Here is an 18,654-nt window from a genome sequence, read left to right as displayed (position 1 = left end):
CATTCCTCCCTCGTCTCATAGGAAAGGAAGTTTGTTGGAGGTTCTGGTCAAGTTAGTGAAAAAATCAAGGAACTTCTTGGTGAACGAGTCAAACTGGACAAACCTGTATGTTATATCGATCAGTCAGGTGATAGTGTCATTGTGGACACTATAAGCCACGAGAGATATGAGGTAATTTTATTTAACCTAAAAGAACATATTTAATGAGTGATGTGTCTATCACTGCTTTATCAAAATAGCAATTGGAACAATTATAATAAGCTCTATGTATTTGCTTTTCTTCGCTTTCATTATTTAAGCTTCTTTACAGTTCTCATTACTTCTAGATTAATACTGGTTTATATCTTTTTTTCAGCATTTTCATTAGTGTCTGAAGTTATACTTTCTTGGGTGTTTTGTTTCTTCCTCATGGCCTTATTTTAATGTTGGTACTTAGTATTTAATGCTATTGAAAATGTGAAGAATTGCATTTCCACCTTTCTCAAAAGACTGCAATCAAAGTTAAGTTGATGTCATATATGTGTTTTAGTGCAGATATGTAATTAGTGCCATCCCTCCAATCTTAACTTGCAAGATCCACTTCCAACCAGAACTTCCATCAGAGAGAATCCAGTTAGTCCAGCGTCTCCCAATGGGGGCCGTCATTAAATGTGTCATGTATTACAAGGAAGCCTTTTGGAAGAAGAAGAGTAAGTTGTTCTTATTCATATATAACTCATTAAATTGAGAGTCCACATTTGCCAAGAACCAATGTATATATTGGGTATAATTTTAAAAAAGAAAAGAAAAACCTAATTCAAATAAAGAACCAGATTTCTTTACAGTCCTCAGTTTCATAAAGTGGCCACATTAATAACTAAGTGCCCTCCATGCATGCACTTGTTTCTTAACAAGTGTGTGTTGGATATATTGGAGGGAATTGAATTATAAAATAAAAGATGGAGGAGAGTGAGACCAAATTACCTCAGTCCTGACATAAGTATTATCAATCTTCAGGACCAGAATAAAAGAGTAGCTTTATTTTGAGCCTAGTATTTACCCCTGAAATAGAGTTTTCCTGATGCACTAGTGGTCTAGAAATATGAGATTATAAATGGCATACATTGAACAGGAATGTTTCCAAACAAATGGACAAAGCAGGTTTATTCCTCTTTGGATAGGACTTCCTTATGAAGTCAAATGTTTGTACTCGACAGAATAAGTTGCAGGTTTAAGGATATATATGTTCAGAATTTGCCATCATGTGGCAATTGTATTTGTGTGTAATTCAGGACAACACTGTCCATCTCTATTAATTTGTCATCATCTAGTTTAACTTTTCTTTCCAATAAGATTACTGTGGCTGCATGCTCATTGAAGATGATGATGCTCCAATTTCAATCACCTTAGATGACGGCAAGCCAGATGGATCTGTACCTGCCATCATGGGGTAATAGAAAAATTTTAAAATGTTTTATTTTTAGAATTAGAAAAGTTTTTTGGGAAGTTATATTTGTTACAAAGCACAACTAATACAAAGCTCAATTTAGAGGTAAAAATTTAACAGAATTTCAGAATTACTTCATTTTAATTCAACAAATTTATTAACTGCATGCTAAAAGCTAGCCACTGTGCTAGGTCCCGAGGACACAAAGACAAAACTGAAATATATTCCAAATAGAATCATACAGATTTGTTAAGAAAGAACACTAGCAACTGTAGGTATACAATAGATCATAAAAAGTCTTCTGTATTATAGGAGATGGCATTTGAGATGAATCTTGAATGGAACTAGAGATTTTCTAAAGAGGGGGAGGAGGAATTGAGAGGATTTCAGGAATGAAGGATGAAGATGGGAATGTAGCTAGTTCGGCTGGATTAATCTGTAGAGAGTATAATAGGGATTTATGTAGAATCAATTTGAAAAGATAGACTAGAGCTAAGTTATAAAAGGCCTGGAATATCAAACAGTGGAGTTTCTCTTTGGTCCTAGAGGTAATAGGGAATTCCTGGAGTTGATTGTTCAGGGAAGTTACATAGACCTGTGCTTTGAAGAATATCAGTTTGGCATCACTGTGTGGGGAGATGGATTGAAGGAGACCAAAAGCAAATAGCCAGTTTGGAGCTATTGCAAAAGATATTGAGGTTCTAAATAAGACTGGTGACTGTGAGTGGAAAGGAATAGATGTTTTGGAAGTAAAACCAACAAACCTTGACAACTAATTGGATTTGGACAAGAAGGAGAAAAAAGTAAGGATGATTCCAAGGCACAAATTTGGAGGATGGATAATGGTAGCATCTTTGAGAGAAATAGAGTAAGTTGAAAGATAGATGAGTTTCAGGAAGAAGAAAATAATTTCTATTTTGGACATATTAAATTTGAGATTTCATCCTGATAGATATACAACAAATAGTTGGTAGTGCCAGATTATATTTCAAGAGAAAACCTGGGACTGGATATGTAAAATTGGGGAAAATCTACAAAGGGAAGATAATTACCTTCTTCTCTCTTGATCCAGAAAAGAGATTCTAGGTCAGAGCTTTGAGAAGGATTGGGATGATCATTTTAGAAACTGAGTAGCAGTAACTACATATAAGAAGAGAACCATGAGTGTCATGAAAATATAGGAAAGTATAGGAAGAGGTCAATATATCAGAAGGTACAGAGAAGATAAGAATGTCAAGGCTGAAAAAGGCTGTTGAATATAATAATTAAGGGACCATTGGTAGACATGTAAAGGGTGGATTCAAGTTGCAGAAAGCTAGATTATGAAGAGTTGAGAAGTGAATAGAATGTGAGGAAATAGAGAAAATGAGTATAGATTATTTTCCTTAGGATTTTGGTGGTGAAAAGGAGGAGTGATGTAGAGCTAATAGCTTCAGGGGATAGTAGAAAATGAGGAGGCTTTTCAATGAGTAAAGGAGAGAAAAAGGCACCTTTGCTGTTACTAGGGGAAAAAGTGTGGATTGAACAATTAGAATGGGAGAATGACTGATGAGACAAAATCCCAAAGGAGATGGAAACAGAGGCACATAGAAAGCGACTGACCTTAGCAAGAAGAATTATTTGTTCTTCCAAGATTGGAATAAAGCAGGAGAAAATGGGCATTATGTTAAGGTATAGAATTGGGAAGAAAGAGCTTATGAAAGGATGGCCTCGGTTTTCTTAGTGAAATAGAAAGAAGGATAGGTTGCTTGAGAGACATGTTAAAAATAGAGAAATGATCATTATGAGGAAGTATATCACAAACAAAAAGAAAAATCTTAACAAAATTATTATTATATTATTATATGCCTCTGCCTGGTCCTCTTTTCCTTCTTCCCCATAAAACAGATTTTTAAAGATAGAGATTAAACCTTATAGAACCATAGCTGGAAGAACCAGCTGGTCCCTCTTCCCACCTGCAACTACAAGCTGCATGCATTCAGCATTCAGAGAAGACTTTGAAAATGGCAGTCTAGAAAGAATACAGAAAGATGGAGAAGGCTGTAAAATAAGGGGATTGGATTAGGACACCTGATTACCTATTTATCTATAATCTGTTATCCTAAATTATTGGTAAGAATGTAGATGCCAGTGACATTATGACAGTTACTTTCTAGCCCTGAGGCATGCACATTATGTGACATTACACAAACTTTCCCAGAGGCACAAAGCAGTGGAACATGAGCACCAAAGGAATGCCACCCAGGCAGCCACACTCCGCTGGTGATAGCCTGGCTCCCTTTCTCCCTCCTTCCTAAACCCACACTGGCACCACGGGCCAGCCTGGAAGCCTGCCTCAGGGCCAAGACTCTCCCTCATGTTAGCTGCGAATTACAGTCCACCTCAGAGAGGAAGAAAAGCTGGTGTCCGAGTTGGGCTTTTGGAAACAGATAGAGCCTTCCTGTCTCCCTGCCTCTGCCATCCTAACTGCTAGCATCCTTCATCAGTCAGCAAGCATTTACTGACCACCTGTTCTGTCCCCAGGTCCTATGCTATGAACTAAACAAGAAACAAGCAAAATTGCCCCTGCTCTCCAGGAATTTACATTCTACCAAGAAAACATGTGCATGTTCACACGTCTATATGTATGCACATATATATGTGTATGTGTGCCAATTTATATGTGTATAACGTATCTTGTATGTGTACACACAGATATGGTATGTAATACACAAATACAGACACAAATACACATCTTACGTATACAAAATGGTTTATATCCGTCACCCTTCTTCTACTCCTACAACCAGCATCTTATTTCAGGCCCCTCATTACCACTCCCCTAGGCTGTAGTGAAAGCTGCTTAATCGGCTTCTCTGCTTCTAGTCTGTCACTGCTCCGATTCATTCTCCCTGTAGCTAACAACATTCTTTTCCTAAGTAATCTTCTTAATGAATTTCCTGAGTGAATTTCTGATCCTGTCCCCTTCCGCTTCTTAGATAGAGAGATGTAGCAGCTATAGATAGATGCACCTGCCCATAGATTCAGATATAAAAACTACAGCGTACAAATCGGATGTGAGTTAACATTGAAGGGGAAGGCCCTAGCCGCTGGGACAGGAAAATCCTCATCTAAAAGGTACTCAAACCAGAGCTTTGAAGGGAATCAGGCATTTCAAGGGACACAAGTGAAGAGGGAGAGTGTTCTAGGCATGAGGAGCAGCCACGGCAAAGACACAGAGATAGCAGGACAAACCTGACCAGTCATGGTCATGGAGGGTATGGAGGGGATTCATGTATAAAAAGATTGGAAGGATTAGATGGGGCCAAACTTTGAAGAGCTTTCAGTGCTACACCGAAAAGTTTTTATTGGATCCTGAAAGAATTAGGCAATCCACTAGAGCTCATTGAAGTAGAGGGAGGCAACATACTAGTTGTATGAGTAGAAAGAAGGGGATGAATACCAGCCATTTTGTAGAGAGAGAGTACGAGGTTCGGCAGCTAACCAGAGATGTGTAGTGAGTGAGAGGGGAGAATTAAGGGTGGCACTGAGGTTGCAGAACGTAGTTACTGTAACCTGAAAGGTACAGATACTCTTGAGAATGAAAGGAAAATTAAGAAAGCATTTAGGGGAAAGATCGTGGGTTCTATATTTTGAACATGCTAAATTTGAAATGCTTACTAGACATCCTCTTCTAAACATCCAGTAGGGCAAGTTGGTAATGTGGTGCTGGTTCTCAGGTAGCAGACTAAGACCAAATCACCTGTATAGACATGCTAATTGAACCTGCCATGGCTGCTAATGAGGTCATTGAGAGATCGTGTAGAAAGAAAAGTGGATGGCCAAGAGACACCCAGGACAGTTGCAGTTGAATGGCAGTGTCACAAGCTATACAACAGAGCACTTACAAGAAAGTGAAAGGAGAGGAAGCAAAGTCACTAAGATTTCAACCTTTTGATCATTCCAGAATAAAAGTAGATTTTTTTCAAGTTGTTTCTTTTTTTTTTTTATGAAATCTTAGATATTTGGGATTTATAGCTAAAAATATAGGGAAATTAGGACTTTGCTACTACTTTCCTGCTTTTCCTTCTCATTATTGCACCTGTGTGCCATTTCCAGAAAAGGTTAACTATATTTTATAATGATATTGATTCTTCAGTAGTTTCCCAGTAGAAGTGGGAAATATCTGTCCTTCCTCCTACACTGAGTATATGTAGCACAGCTTAGCATGCAGCAGCTCCAGATTAGGGAGGTAGCCTGAGACTGATCAGGGAAGTTATTTAACCTCTAACCCAAGGAGCAGGTGAGATCTGATATGTCAAGCTGGGACATGGAGAGCTCTCCTCAAGGTGCTGTGGAGTCTCTAAGATTTCCCTCATTTCAGATTCTCAGAGGCTCATTTTTTGTGTACCAAAAGTTTCTATGTAGAAAGGGGCCTATTCGGGACTATCATATAATAAGGACCACGTCTTCATCCGTCAAATGATCTTCTTAAGGATCAAGACATTTATTTTTTATTTGCTTGTTTGTTTTTGCCTACCTTCAAGCAAGAGACTAGGGTCCTCTGAAATACCAGAGGATAGAATTGGGTTTGGAAGTTCAAAGACAAAAGCCTTATGGGCTCTAAGAACTTTTTCTTACTTAACTTTTGGTTCTGCCATTTACTATTTTGATTTAACCTTGGGAAAGTCACTAATCACTCTGAACCTAAATTCTTCATCTCAAAATTGAAGGGGGTTAGACTTGATGATCTGTAATTCTTGGGTATACCAATGAAAAAGACCTTAGAAAAACACTGAAGAATGTGGTTTACAAAAAAAATATACACTTAAAACAGAGAGACACACAGAGTGAAGGTAAGGAGTTGGAGCAGACTCTATTATGCTTCAGCTGAAATTAAAAAAAAAAAGCAAAGGTGACAATCATAATCTCAGACAAAGCAAAAATAAAACTAGTTAAAAGAAAATAAGATTGGAAACTACATTTTGCTAAAAAGGACATAGGCAATGATGTAATATTAATACTAAAACCAGAGAAAATGAAAGAAGATTTTCCAAAGTGTTTTATGATTAGGTCAGGGAACTATTTGGTGCAAGATTTGAGACTTTCAAGAAAATGTCAGCACTAACACTGACTTAGAGAAAAAGAACACGGACTTTAAAATAAGTCTCATGATCTTTTATCCTCAGGCAAACAAAATCTTGTTTAAATATGTGTACTGTAGGGTAAAATTAAAATAGAGTTGAAATCATTAATACCATATAAGTACATCTTGAGTAAAAACATGGAAGTATGATATATATCATAAAGCTTAATAATCATGATGAGCATGTGTATATGCCCATATTTAAACTTTTTCATATAAAGGTTAAAAATTAAACCATTTCTTTCTCTTGAGATGCTGCTGTCTGGATTCCCATAATTGTTTTCTCTTTTAACTTAGAATTATTTTCCCTGTTCCCTCTCATTACCCCATTCTCAATATGTCCATGCTTTATCTTTGGTAATGGGAACCTTAAACTAGTTATCATTTTGATTGAATTATATAATTAATATATTTTAAATTTTATATAGTTATTTATATATTCATAATAATATGTTCTAACTAATATGATTAAATAAATGAATTAATAGTAGTACATAATTTGTTTTAATTTATATTCTTCTTTTCCTCCATGAAACAAGTTAATGAAATTTCTTTAGGTCATTTTATAAAGGACTTACTTCACTTTTTTGTGATTGAGCTGGATCTTTGGATAGATAGAATTTTTGTTAATAATAGCCTTAAGACCTCACAGTATAATATATATGTTTCATATAATCTTTCTTCTGCCCTTAAGATAGTTATGTAATTGATAAGTATAAATACAGTCTTTTTTTTACTAAAAAGAAGAGAGCAAATATTGATTGTGGCAGTAATACGCAGTTCATTTTCATAGGGCCATGTGAGATAGAAGGGATAAATCTCCTAATCATGTCACATAAGCTAAATGTTTAAATATTTTACTTTTCTCCTCAGATTTATCCTTGCCAGGAAGGCTCATCAACTTGCCAACATTAGTAAAGAGCTACGGTAAGAGTAAAATTTGAAAAAATCTATTTAAACATGGCATTGATTGTATTTTGTTGTTTTTCAGACCTGTGATTTCAATATTTTAAGGAACCCACTTTGAGATAATTCCCTCTAATTACATCAATCAGTAACTGTTCTATAATTTAAAAACTTCAGAAGTACGGTGGTGCCCTCTAAGTAAAAAAAGAACTAAGTGCAAGTCCTGCCTCTGACATGTACTGGCTGTGTGACCCTGAGCAAAATGACAGCTTCATTTTAAATGGATTAGTGGGCAGAAAGGTGGCTCAGTGGATAGAGAGGTATGACTAGAGTTAGGAAGACCTAGATTCAAATCTAGCTTTAGACATTCCCTAGCTGTGTGACCTTGGGCAAGTCACTTAAGCCACAATTGTCCAACCTTTACCCCTCTTCTGCTTTGGAACCAATACTTGTATCAATTCTAAGACAGAAGGTAATGATTTAAAAAAAAAAAAAACAAGCCAATGAACAACTAACTCCAATACTGCATAAACTATTTGAAAAAGATAAGAGAAGGAATTCTTCCAAAATTCTTTGGTTGACATACTAGGAAGAACTAAAACAGAGAAAGAGACTAGGCCATTGTATATGGTTTAGGTTATAGGGTTCCTGTGGAGAGAGTGATGAATGAATCATAAACTAAATATTAAAGTTGGAGGAGAGAGTCTTAGAATTTATTTAATGCAGACTTCTCAGTCTAGCAATCTCTTCTACTTCTACAATCTCTTCTATATTAGAAGGTTGAAAAGCAAAGTATTCTTATCTATTCTTGATACTCAGTAACTATGGAAAAACATCTCATTCCTCTTGGCCTCGATTTCCTCATCTCTAAAATGGCAATAGTAATAATCAGATTACTTATCTCAGTGTGTTGTGAGAAAAGTATGTTGTCACCACCAGTCCACTATGGAAATGTGTTTTGTAATAACGTGCATTGTTGGAAGCACATGCACTCATAGGCATTCAAACCTTTATGGATATTTAGTTATAAATCGCATAACTGATTATATATATATATATATCAATTACAATCTTTATGACTGAAGCTGTGCATTAATTTTGAAAGAGTAGAGATTTGGCAAAACTAAGAAAAAAGTTGATTTTGAACATTTAAAAATGAAGATAATTAGCATAACTTAAAGAGAACTTGTAAGAATGAAAGTGTCTAGTTAAACTTTGCCTTGAAATTATCGTAATGAACACAAGTTATAGAAGAGACTTTGGAAAGTATTTGTAAAAGGTACAGACTTAAAGAACATAAAGTTGAAAAACAATGAAAAGTGTAGTAATTAGTACCCTTTGGGGTTTAGAGTTGTTGATTTTTCTTAGCTCAAGTCAGAGCTGTGATGGTGCAAATGGCTCTAATATAAATGATTCTCTGAGTGTAACTAGTTTCTAGACATGAGTCCACTTGCAAATAATCTTTGCAAATGTGAGCCAAACTATATCTAATAATGATTTTAAGACATAGAGGTTTACAACTAGAAAGTCGGTCTTACTAAAAAAAAAATGGCTTGAATATCCTAGGACAAAATATTCTTGGAACTTTTCTTTGTAAGAAAAAAATAACTACAGACTTTAAAACTTCAAGTTGCAAATAACTTTTGAAAAGAGATCAGTGTACTTACGATTTCTCAAAGCACAGATCTGATGGTGTTATTCCCCTGCTCAAAAGGTCCAGTACCTCCCTATTATCTCTAGAGTAGAAATGCCTCCATTTACCATCCCAACTCCAACCTACCATTCAGACCTTCATACAAGTGTTATGTTGTATAGAATTAGTATTATTCTTATTCCTCTTCATACACACACTTCTTACTGATCTGTACAGACACTGCTTCCTCACCTCCACCTCATAGAATCTTGTTTCCTTCAAGATTTAGCTCACACACACCCTTGCACAGGAAGCTTCCTTTAATCTCCCCAGCGACTAGTGCTCCCCAGGTACCTCCTTATATACCAGCCCATATCCACATTGTTCACCTCCGACAGAACTTTTTAAATACTTGACAAATGCTTATCAGTTGAAAATTTATCAACACCTTCTCAAAGATGGTATATCTTTTTTATCATGAAAACTAATAGGGCTTTATAAACTTAAAATTGAAGGTACATTAAGTTCTTGGCATTATAAAGCACCATTTAAAGGAATAGAAAGACAAAAGGCATTCCCCTGAGACACATACAACAGATTAAACAAATAGGTATAATATATATTAATTTGAAGAGGAAGAGGGAAACAGCCAGCAATTGAGAATGCTTCCTAGAGAATTAAGAACTAAGTTGAGCCTTGAAAGGAGGCAAGATTCTGAGGGGCAGAAATGAAGAGGGAATGCTCTTGTGAATCAACTAGGTGAGAAACAAAGGGTTGAGTTTGGGGAACAACTTGTCACCCAGTTGAATGTAACAGTTTGATGGGGGGATAGTACTATGTACTTTGTATTTTATCCTGGAAGCGCTGGGGAGTCACTTAATGTTTTCAACCTAAGGAGTGGCATTGCTTGGCGACTGTGTGGAGGATATATCATACGGGGGAGAAACTAGAAGCAAGGTGGGAAATATTCACAAAGAACTCTGTAGTCTCATAATTTTCCCTAGAATAATATATGAGCTATCACAGTTGCCACTTTAAAGAAGTATCTCCAAGTTTAGTGGTCAAGAGTCTTGCTGTTTTAGTAGGGAACAGCAGGGTCCTTTTGGAAAAGGGACCAGTATAACCCCATTGAGCGGTCAGGACAAGCTTCACAGAGGAAGTGCCACCTGAACAGAGGATGATAAGGATTCTCAGTGGTAAAGATGAAGAAAAGAATATTATAGATATGAGTGAATAGACTGTAAACAGAGCCAAGAAATGAAATGTTGAGTTAAGGAAATATATATTATTTTCCAATCTTTCTCATATCATAATAAAATAAACTATATTTTATGTAGAATTGGTAATAGACATTTGGTTAAGTTTTCATAATATGCCTGTATTTTTGTGTGTCTAAAAGATATCCAGGATTCTAATATATAACCCTTAAGATTTTAAACAAGATTCACTGAATAAAGAATGTTGAATTGCACAGTGACATCTATGGTCAGTGTGTAAAATATTTTGCATTATTTTTGTAGATATATTAACTAATCAATAGATCCCACTCCTGTGAACAGTTTTTTCCTTACATTGTCCTCAAACCTAGGCATAAGTCAATAAACAAATTTTTATAGTTTAATTTATTTTGTTTTTTCAATTACACATAGAAACAATTTTTGACAATTGTTTTCTGACATTTTGCAATTCAGATTCTCTCCCTCTCTCCTCCTCCCCTTTTTGAGGCAGTGATAGTCTGATAGAAGTTATACCACTGTTTTCATGCAGAATATATTTCCATATTCCTTGTGCTGACAGAAGACACATATCACACATACAATTAAAAAAAACAAAACTCTTGAAGGAAATAAAATAAAAGTTGGCGTGCTGTGATCTGCAGTAAAAACTCCCAATAGTTCCTTCTTTGGTTATGGATATATTGCATTCTTTTATCAGAGTCCCTCGGGGTAATCTTGGAGCTTTGTTTTGCTGATAATACTTTAATCCTTTACTGCTGATCATGGTACAATATTTGTGTTACTGTATACACTGTTCTACTGGTTTTGCTCACTTCATTTTGTATCAGTTCATATAAGTCTTTCCAGGTTTTTCTGAATTTATCTTGTTCATTGTTTCTTATGGCGTTATAGTATTCCATTATAATCATATAACACAACTTATTCAACCATTCCCCAATTGATGGGCATTCCCTTCAGTTTCTAGTTCTTTCCCACTACAAGAGCTTTCCCCCATCTCTAATTTCTTTGAGAGACAAACCCAGCGTGTTATTGTGGAGTAAAAGGATATACAATTTTATGATCTTTTGTGTATGGTTTCAGATTTTTTTCTAGAATGATTGTATCAGTTCACAGTTTGCACCAGTGTTTTAGTGTCCCAATTTTCCTTTCCACATCCTCTTGAACATTTATCATTTTCCTTTTTGGTCATACTAGACAATGAGGTAGTATTTCAGAATTATTTTAACTTGCATTTCTTTAATTGATAGCGATTTGGAACTTTTTTTAGATGACTAAAAATAGTTTTAATTTCTTCCTTTTAAAACTGCCTATTTATATCCCTTGACAATTTATCAGCTGGGGAATTCTTATTCTTATAAATTTGATTCCATTCTTTATCTATTTGAGAAATTAAACCTTTGTCAGAGATACTTGCTGTAAAGATGTTTTCCCAATTTGTTGTTTCCTTTCTAATCTTGGTTGCATTGGTTTTGTTTGTACAAAACCTTTTAAATTCAACAATCAAAATGATCCATTTCCTTCTTCATAATGTTCTTTATGTTTTTAAATGAGTATTTATTAATGTTTCAGGAATAATATTTATATTTTATATGTATATTTATAGTATATATTTATTAATATTATAGTTATTAGTATAAACCTCCATGAAAATGGAGATTTATATTATATATATTATATATTATTAATTTCTCTACATACTCTAGCATCTGACTTATTGTGCTGCAAATAATAATCCTATGATATGTTTTTGTCCAATTGTCCAGTTTTGTCTAATTGAATTGGGTAGATCTCTCTGCACCTTATTTTTCTTATCTATTTAAAAATAGGGAGGGGAATGATGAGATTATCATAAAGAGTTTTTTATGGTTCTTTCTTGCTGAAATACCCTGTAATTCTCACTTTTACTGAGCAGTGAGCCTATTTTATCCTCAGAACATTGTTATAATATGTTGTGATTAATGTTTGAGGGACTTATTCTGTGAACTTCCTTCTCTTCATTATGCAAAGATGGAGTGAAGGAGAAGAGCTAAAGAGCTAACTCCCTGAAGGAACTCACATGATTTTATTTTATTTTTTTTTTGTTAGAGATATATATAATTTATTTTCAGAAGACCAATGGGATTAATTTAAAATTGGGAATTTGTAGTCATCACAAGAATTTTATTTAAAGTTTTAAATTACACCTTATTAAAGAGCACACATGTAATTTAATTAAAAAACAAATTTTGATGTAATTTACCTTTAATGAATTTGATTCACAAATATTAACAAATTCAAACTTAATGTCAGTCATTTCATTGCACCATTTTATTTTTCTGTTGTACATAAATACAATCATATTTTGGCCTATAAACAGTATTAAAGTATAACTTAATTAATTGGAATGCTTAGGGCAAACTGTGAAACTATTGGCTAACCTTTTCTGGTTTAATTCTTCTAGTTAAAAAATATAATAGTCTATTTTTCTGTCCTAATTTTTTTTAAGCTTACTACATTGCCATGCCTTAGTCTTCATTAAAAACAACCAAATCTAGCATTTTAATGTCAAATATAACTTTAAAAATACCAAAAACATCCATTAGAAAATACACATGGCTAGATAAGTTGCAATTTTTCATATGAATCTTTTGCCTTTTCAATGAATATCAGGCCAGAAACAAAATAATCATGGGATATCACTAAAAACAATTAATATAAAACTTGGTTTAGTGGTACTAATTTACACATTTGCTAAAAACAGCTGTTCTCACCAGCTGCATTTGACTACAAAGAAACAAAGAATTTAAGCTGCTTTTCTTTCTAAGCATTGATTTCATAACCACATACAAGAGCCAACATACTACAAATATCATGTTCGTGCTTTAACATTTTTCTATATTAACCTAGTATCTCTTTTTTTTTTCTTATAGGTATTTGGGGAGGCATAGATGTTTTATTCTTATAGTTGTTTAAAAAATATATCCTTGGCTTTTCTCTGCTGCTTGTTTAAACAATAGTATTCCTTTTCTTCTCCATTCTGTTCCTGCTCCTTTATTCCCCTTTGACTTCTTTGGCACCTGTTCTCATTCCTTCTGGATTTTTTGAGTCATTTTGATGTTATTTCTAATCTCTTGTATGACTTATTCCTTTCTTTCTTTACCATTTCAGTTTTGACTTGACTTTTCTGTTTTCAATGATCATGATGCTTAAACAAACTCCCTTCTCCCAGCCAGCCCCCTTGAATTTTGGCCTCAGCACTCTAAAAGACAGATAAAAGCATTTCTTGAGCTAGTCTTGTCAAAGGTGTCTTTTTCTTTTCAGACTTCAATACAGAATAATCCACATCAAAAGATCATAATTAAATTAGAATTCTTAGAATATAATCATGAAGGGATAAAATTCAGCAACAGAAATATTAAATATTCTTAAAATCTCCACTACTAAGTATATTTGATATATAGGGACATCGGTAGACTAGCTCACTGTAGATATCATTTTCCCTAATTGGGATAAGTTCATAATGTTAAATAGATAAATGGTACTTTAAATTTAACTGAAAATCCAAATAAGAAACTGGAACCAACTGAGACCTAGAAAACCTAAATAGTAATAAATACAAATATTTAAGTGTTAATCAGTTCATGTTATTCTTATCTTAAATTGTACATAAAATATACATATTTATTCACCTATATGTTTTCAGGCAATTATCATTTGTAACTCAGAAACAATGATTTAATCTATAGTTGACATGATTTGAAATACAAGAAATTTTAATATTCTTATTTCATGGGAAAAATTTGTTCTTAGTAATATCTTTCTATTACAGAATTAAATTGAAACTTTTATACATGGGATGTATTCCTTCTTTAATGTAAAGGGTCAATGCCCTTATAGGAGTAGGTACATAAAATTGTAGATAGTCTGAATGCAATGTTACAAAATAAATATCAATGTTTATTCTCAAAGATAATGGTAAGTTCCATTCAGCAGACATTAAAAACTCCCAACTCGATCTCGAGGAATTATTCAGAGTTCTGAGCCATGCTTTAGGAAAACATTCCCAGCAGTCTGTGCAGGATTTATTGCTATTCCATCATTTGTAATTATAGCACTTGTTGCTGCAGGACTGCTGTGAAAGGAGTATTTTCAGGAACACTAAGCACTTTGTAGGGCAGTCGCGGATCCGAGGTCAGTGTGATCTTAAAAGAAACTTTCGACATGGTGAGGGCTTGGGTGGTCCTAGGCCAACTCACATGATTTTAAATCCCTGCCTGAGGCTCTATGACATTTCTCAGTAGTTCTCTCTGGTTTTGTTGTTGTTGTTTGTTATTTTGTTTTTTTTAATTCTTAAATCTTCCATCATTAGGTATTGGTGTCAGTTTGTAAGTTTTCATCCCATAATTCTAAATTTTATTATAAGATGTACATTATTTTTTCTCCTTAAAAAAGAAAACACAACATATTGGTAAATTGACAAATAGATATGTTCATTAATAAGTTACTATTACTTAAAGATATTTTTAATATGGGAGTCATTCTTTTGAAGTTGGAATTGTGGAATGTACTCCTCCTCTTCTACAAAATTACCCCTTTTCAGAAAACAGATATTTTCTGTTTAATCCTCATCATTGGGGAAATATCTCACTAGGATATTTTATGTACTTTAATGACACACTGCTCAATCTCTGACTTATAAGGGGTAGTCATTGTTTCACTGGAGATAATACTATCCCCATTCTCTACTGTGTAATGTGCCCAAAGCCCCAAACAGACAAAACCAGTGAAACCCATTGAGCCCAATCTCTTTTGGTATATAAAAATCTATGCCGGGGTGGAGCCAAGAAGGTAGCATAGTAGGAGGGAAATCCTGAAACTGTTCTAAATATCCTTCCAATTTCCATTTTATAAGGGGGCAGAAACGCATAAGGAAAAGCATAGGCCAATCTCCCCACCTACCCCCCTCGCCCCCCTACACATACACACATACATACCATGCTAGATGCAGAGCCAGGACCTGGGCAACCTTGGGATTCTAGGACTCAGGCTCCATTATGTGAGATTTAAAATGGGTTGAGGTCTTAAACTGTAGTGATTAAAATAGTGGAAGATATAAATTGTGATAGATATAAGAGAGGGTGAGTAAGTTTGACCGCAGAAATATGTTTCACTACAGTGTCTTGGGTTTAAAATCAAATATAAGGTGGTTGCCACGGAAATATTCCCAATTATTCAAATACCCAAGTCAATTGGGTTTTATAGAGATTTTAATTAACAATACAATGAGTAATCAAAGAAAGAGAGAGAGAGCAAGAAAGGGCCTCAAGCCAATATGGCCTAGACCTGAGCCTTAAGAGAGGAATCAGTCAGTTTTTTATAACTCACCATAAGATCTCTCTAAGTAAGGATTTCTAATGACACCAGGCCAGCAGCATCTCAGCTGCTTTCACCAGCTCCCTCCTCCATCTGAATGTTTCAGAATCAGTCTCCTCAGAATGAGTCTCTCCAATCTGAATGTTTCAGAATGACTTCCCAGCTCTTCCCTGAGCTCTTATTTTTAAGGGCAAAATCTTCTCTGTCACCTCCCCTAAGTCCTTACATCTACCAATCACTGTAGATGTTTCTAAAGGACCGCCCATTCTTACTCCAACAAGGTGTGGATTTTTGAGCAATTCACACCAGGAAAGCTCTGAGTAAGTTTTCCAGTTCTTTGTTCCTTGTAAATTCACAAGTTGCTCGACCTTTATAGGTACTTAGCTTAAGAAAAGTATGGGTTTAAGTACTTTTCATTGTTCAGAAAAGAGTTTACAACTTTATCTTCCCCTAGGGCAGACCCAAGTAGGTAAAGGAGAATTCTCACATTCCTGCTTTAAGTAGAATTCACTGCCCAAATGGGGAATGGTCTTAATCCAATCTTATAAAGTAGGGTCTGGGAAATTTTAAGGTTTACAATTATAACAAAAATACAAAAAAGCACCACAGTCCAAATCGGTGGAGGCTCCAGGCCCTCACAGGGAGATTTGAAGCTCTATAGCACTGGCCTCATGTAGGTCTCTACCATAGCAGCAGTGGCAGCATAAATGAAGATAGTTTCAGGGCAAAGTCCTGTGAAGCCAGCTACACCAACCAAAAAACAAAAAAACAAAAACACCTACCTCTGGAAATCCCAGACCCCAAAGGTGAGGGTCAGAACTCTGTAGTACTGGGCTCAGGAGCCTCTAAAAGGACAGTGAAGATAGCCCCAAGGTAAAACCCTGTGAGCTATAATCTAAGATAGAAATGACCAGCAACTTGCAAAACTTCCAGTCCTCCAGCAAGAAAATGAGTAAACAACAGCCAAAAAAAAAAAAGCTCTTGTCCCTGGAAAATTTCTACAGAGAAAAAGAACAAAAAATCAAACAACAGGAGAGGATGAGAAGCAAACAAACACATGCAAACTCTCCAAAAAAATGGACACTGGTTGCAAGCCCTGCAGGAATTCAAATAGGAGTTCAAGAACCAAGTAAGACAGAGAGAAGAGAAATAGTAAGAAAAGTGGGAGAAAGAAATGAAAGTAATGCAAAAAGAAATTAACAGCTTAACATGGCATAATTGATCAAATGGAAAGAGATACAGGAATCAACCAAAGTGATAAATAGGTTAAAAACCAGATTTGACCTACTGGAAGAACAGGCAAAGAAGTCCAATGATGAAAGAGTGCTATGAAAAGTAAAATAGACCAAATGGAAAAGGAGAATCAAAAAAGATCATGAATGAAAATTAGTCTTTAAAGACCAAAATTGGGCAAATAGAAGCTAATGAGTTCACAAGACATCAAGAAATAATAAAGTCGAATGAATAAAAAAAAAATAGAAGAAAACATGAAATTTTTCATTAAAAAGACATCTAATTTGGAAAATAGGTCCAGGAGAGACAATTTAAAAATAATTATTGTACTACCTGAAAGTGATGACAAAAAAAAAAAGACAAACCTAGACATATTACAAGAAACTATACAAGAAAACTGCCCTAATATTTTTTAACATGAGGGCAAAATGGACATTGAAAGAATCCATAGGTCACCTCCTGCAATAAATCCTCAAATGACAACTCCTAGGAATGTCATAGCCAACATCAACAGCTTCCAGGCCAAAGAAAAAATACTGCAAACAGCCAGAAAGAAACAGTTCAGATATCATGTAACCCAGTCAGGATTAAAGAGTCAGATTCTGTACTGAAGGACTGCTAGGCTTGGCATATGATATTCTGGAAGGCAAGAGAACTGGTCTATAACCAAGAATCACCTACCCATCAAAAGTGACTATATACTTTTAGTGGAAAGTATGGGCCTTTAATAAAATAGAAGAGTTCCAAGCATTTCTGAAGATAAGACAAGAATTAAACAAAAAATTTGATGTTCAAAAACAAAATTCAAAAGAACCATAAAAAGATAAATAAGAAAAAAATGTAAGGGCTTCAATAAGGTCAAATTGATTATATTCCTATTTGGAAAAATGATATCTGTAACTCTTAAAAATTGTTATTGTTATCATAGATAGAAGAAATATACATAGGCAGAAGGTATGGCATTAAACTGTTTTGGATGATATGGGAAAAAAATTGGGGGGGGGAATGAATTGTACTAAAAAAAATGCAAAGGAAGAGGTAGAATGAGATAAAGTGTACCACATAAAGAGATAATACTTTTACAAGAAGGGGTTGGTGAGGGTGGTGACAAGTAATACTTAAACTTTGCTTTGAGTGGAATCAGTTCAGAGAGGTAAGAACAGCCAGATATATTGTGGTATAGAATCTTATCTTAACATATAGAGAAGTATAAGAGGAATAAGGAAGGGGGGTTTGGGGAGGGAAGAAATATAAAGGAGGGAAAAGTTGGGGGGGGTGATTAAAAGACCCTAAAGAGAAGTAGGAGGGGAATAAGGAAGGAGGTGATGGAAGAGGAATAAAATAAGGGAGGAGGAAAGGGGAACTGATTAAAAGCAGAACAGTGGTTTGAAGGAAAAGAGTGAAAGGAGACAGGGCAGAAAAGAGTGAAAGGAGAAAGGGTGGGATTAAAAGAGGAAATCAAAATGTTGGAAAATACACAGATGGTAATCATAACTGTGAATATGAATGGAATGAACTCAGCCATGAAGTGGAAACAGATAACAGAGTGGATTAGAAACCAAAATGCCACCATATGTTACTTACACGTGAGTCAATAGACACACAAAGGAAAAGGTAGGAGGATGGAGGAGAATTTATTGGGCGTCAACTGAGAAAAAGAAGACAGGAGTCACAGTCATGATCTCCCACAAAGCATAAGCAAAAATAGATCTGATTTAAAGAGGTAAGGAAGGCAATTACA

The 18,654-nt window shown here is 34.9% G+C and overlaps 1 protein-coding gene and 1 pseudogene across 12 annotated transcripts in view; one reads left to right on the top strand and one right to left on the bottom strand.

Annotated features, from left to right (window-relative positions):
- Window positions 1-18,654, top strand: part of MAOA (monoamine oxidase A) — a 141,380-nt gene that overhangs the window by 102,638 nt on the left and 20,088 nt on the right. For all 12 annotated transcript variants that reach the window (XM_056826107.1, XM_007493318.2, XM_056826108.1 and 9 more), the window contains 4 exons: window positions 22-171; window positions 530-689; window positions 1,333-1,429; window positions 7,425-7,478. In XM_056826107.1, the coding sequence (XP_056682085.1) occupies window positions 22-171; window positions 530-689; window positions 1,333-1,429; window positions 7,425-7,478 (461 nt within the window). The remainder of the gene's footprint in view (window positions 1-21; window positions 172-529; window positions 690-1,332; window positions 1,430-7,424; window positions 7,479-18,654) is intronic.
- LOC130458962 (ubiquitin-fold modifier 1-like) lies at window positions 14,244-14,630 on the bottom strand (annotated as a pseudogene).

This window comes from Monodelphis domestica, chromosome 4, assembly GCF_027887165.1.
Source record: "Monodelphis domestica isolate mMonDom1 chromosome 4, mMonDom1.pri, whole genome shotgun sequence".
NCBI classification, from domain to species: Eukaryota; Metazoa; Chordata; class Mammalia; order Didelphimorphia; family Didelphidae; genus Monodelphis; species Monodelphis domestica.
This window is presented reverse-complemented; position numbering and strand designations above follow the sequence as displayed.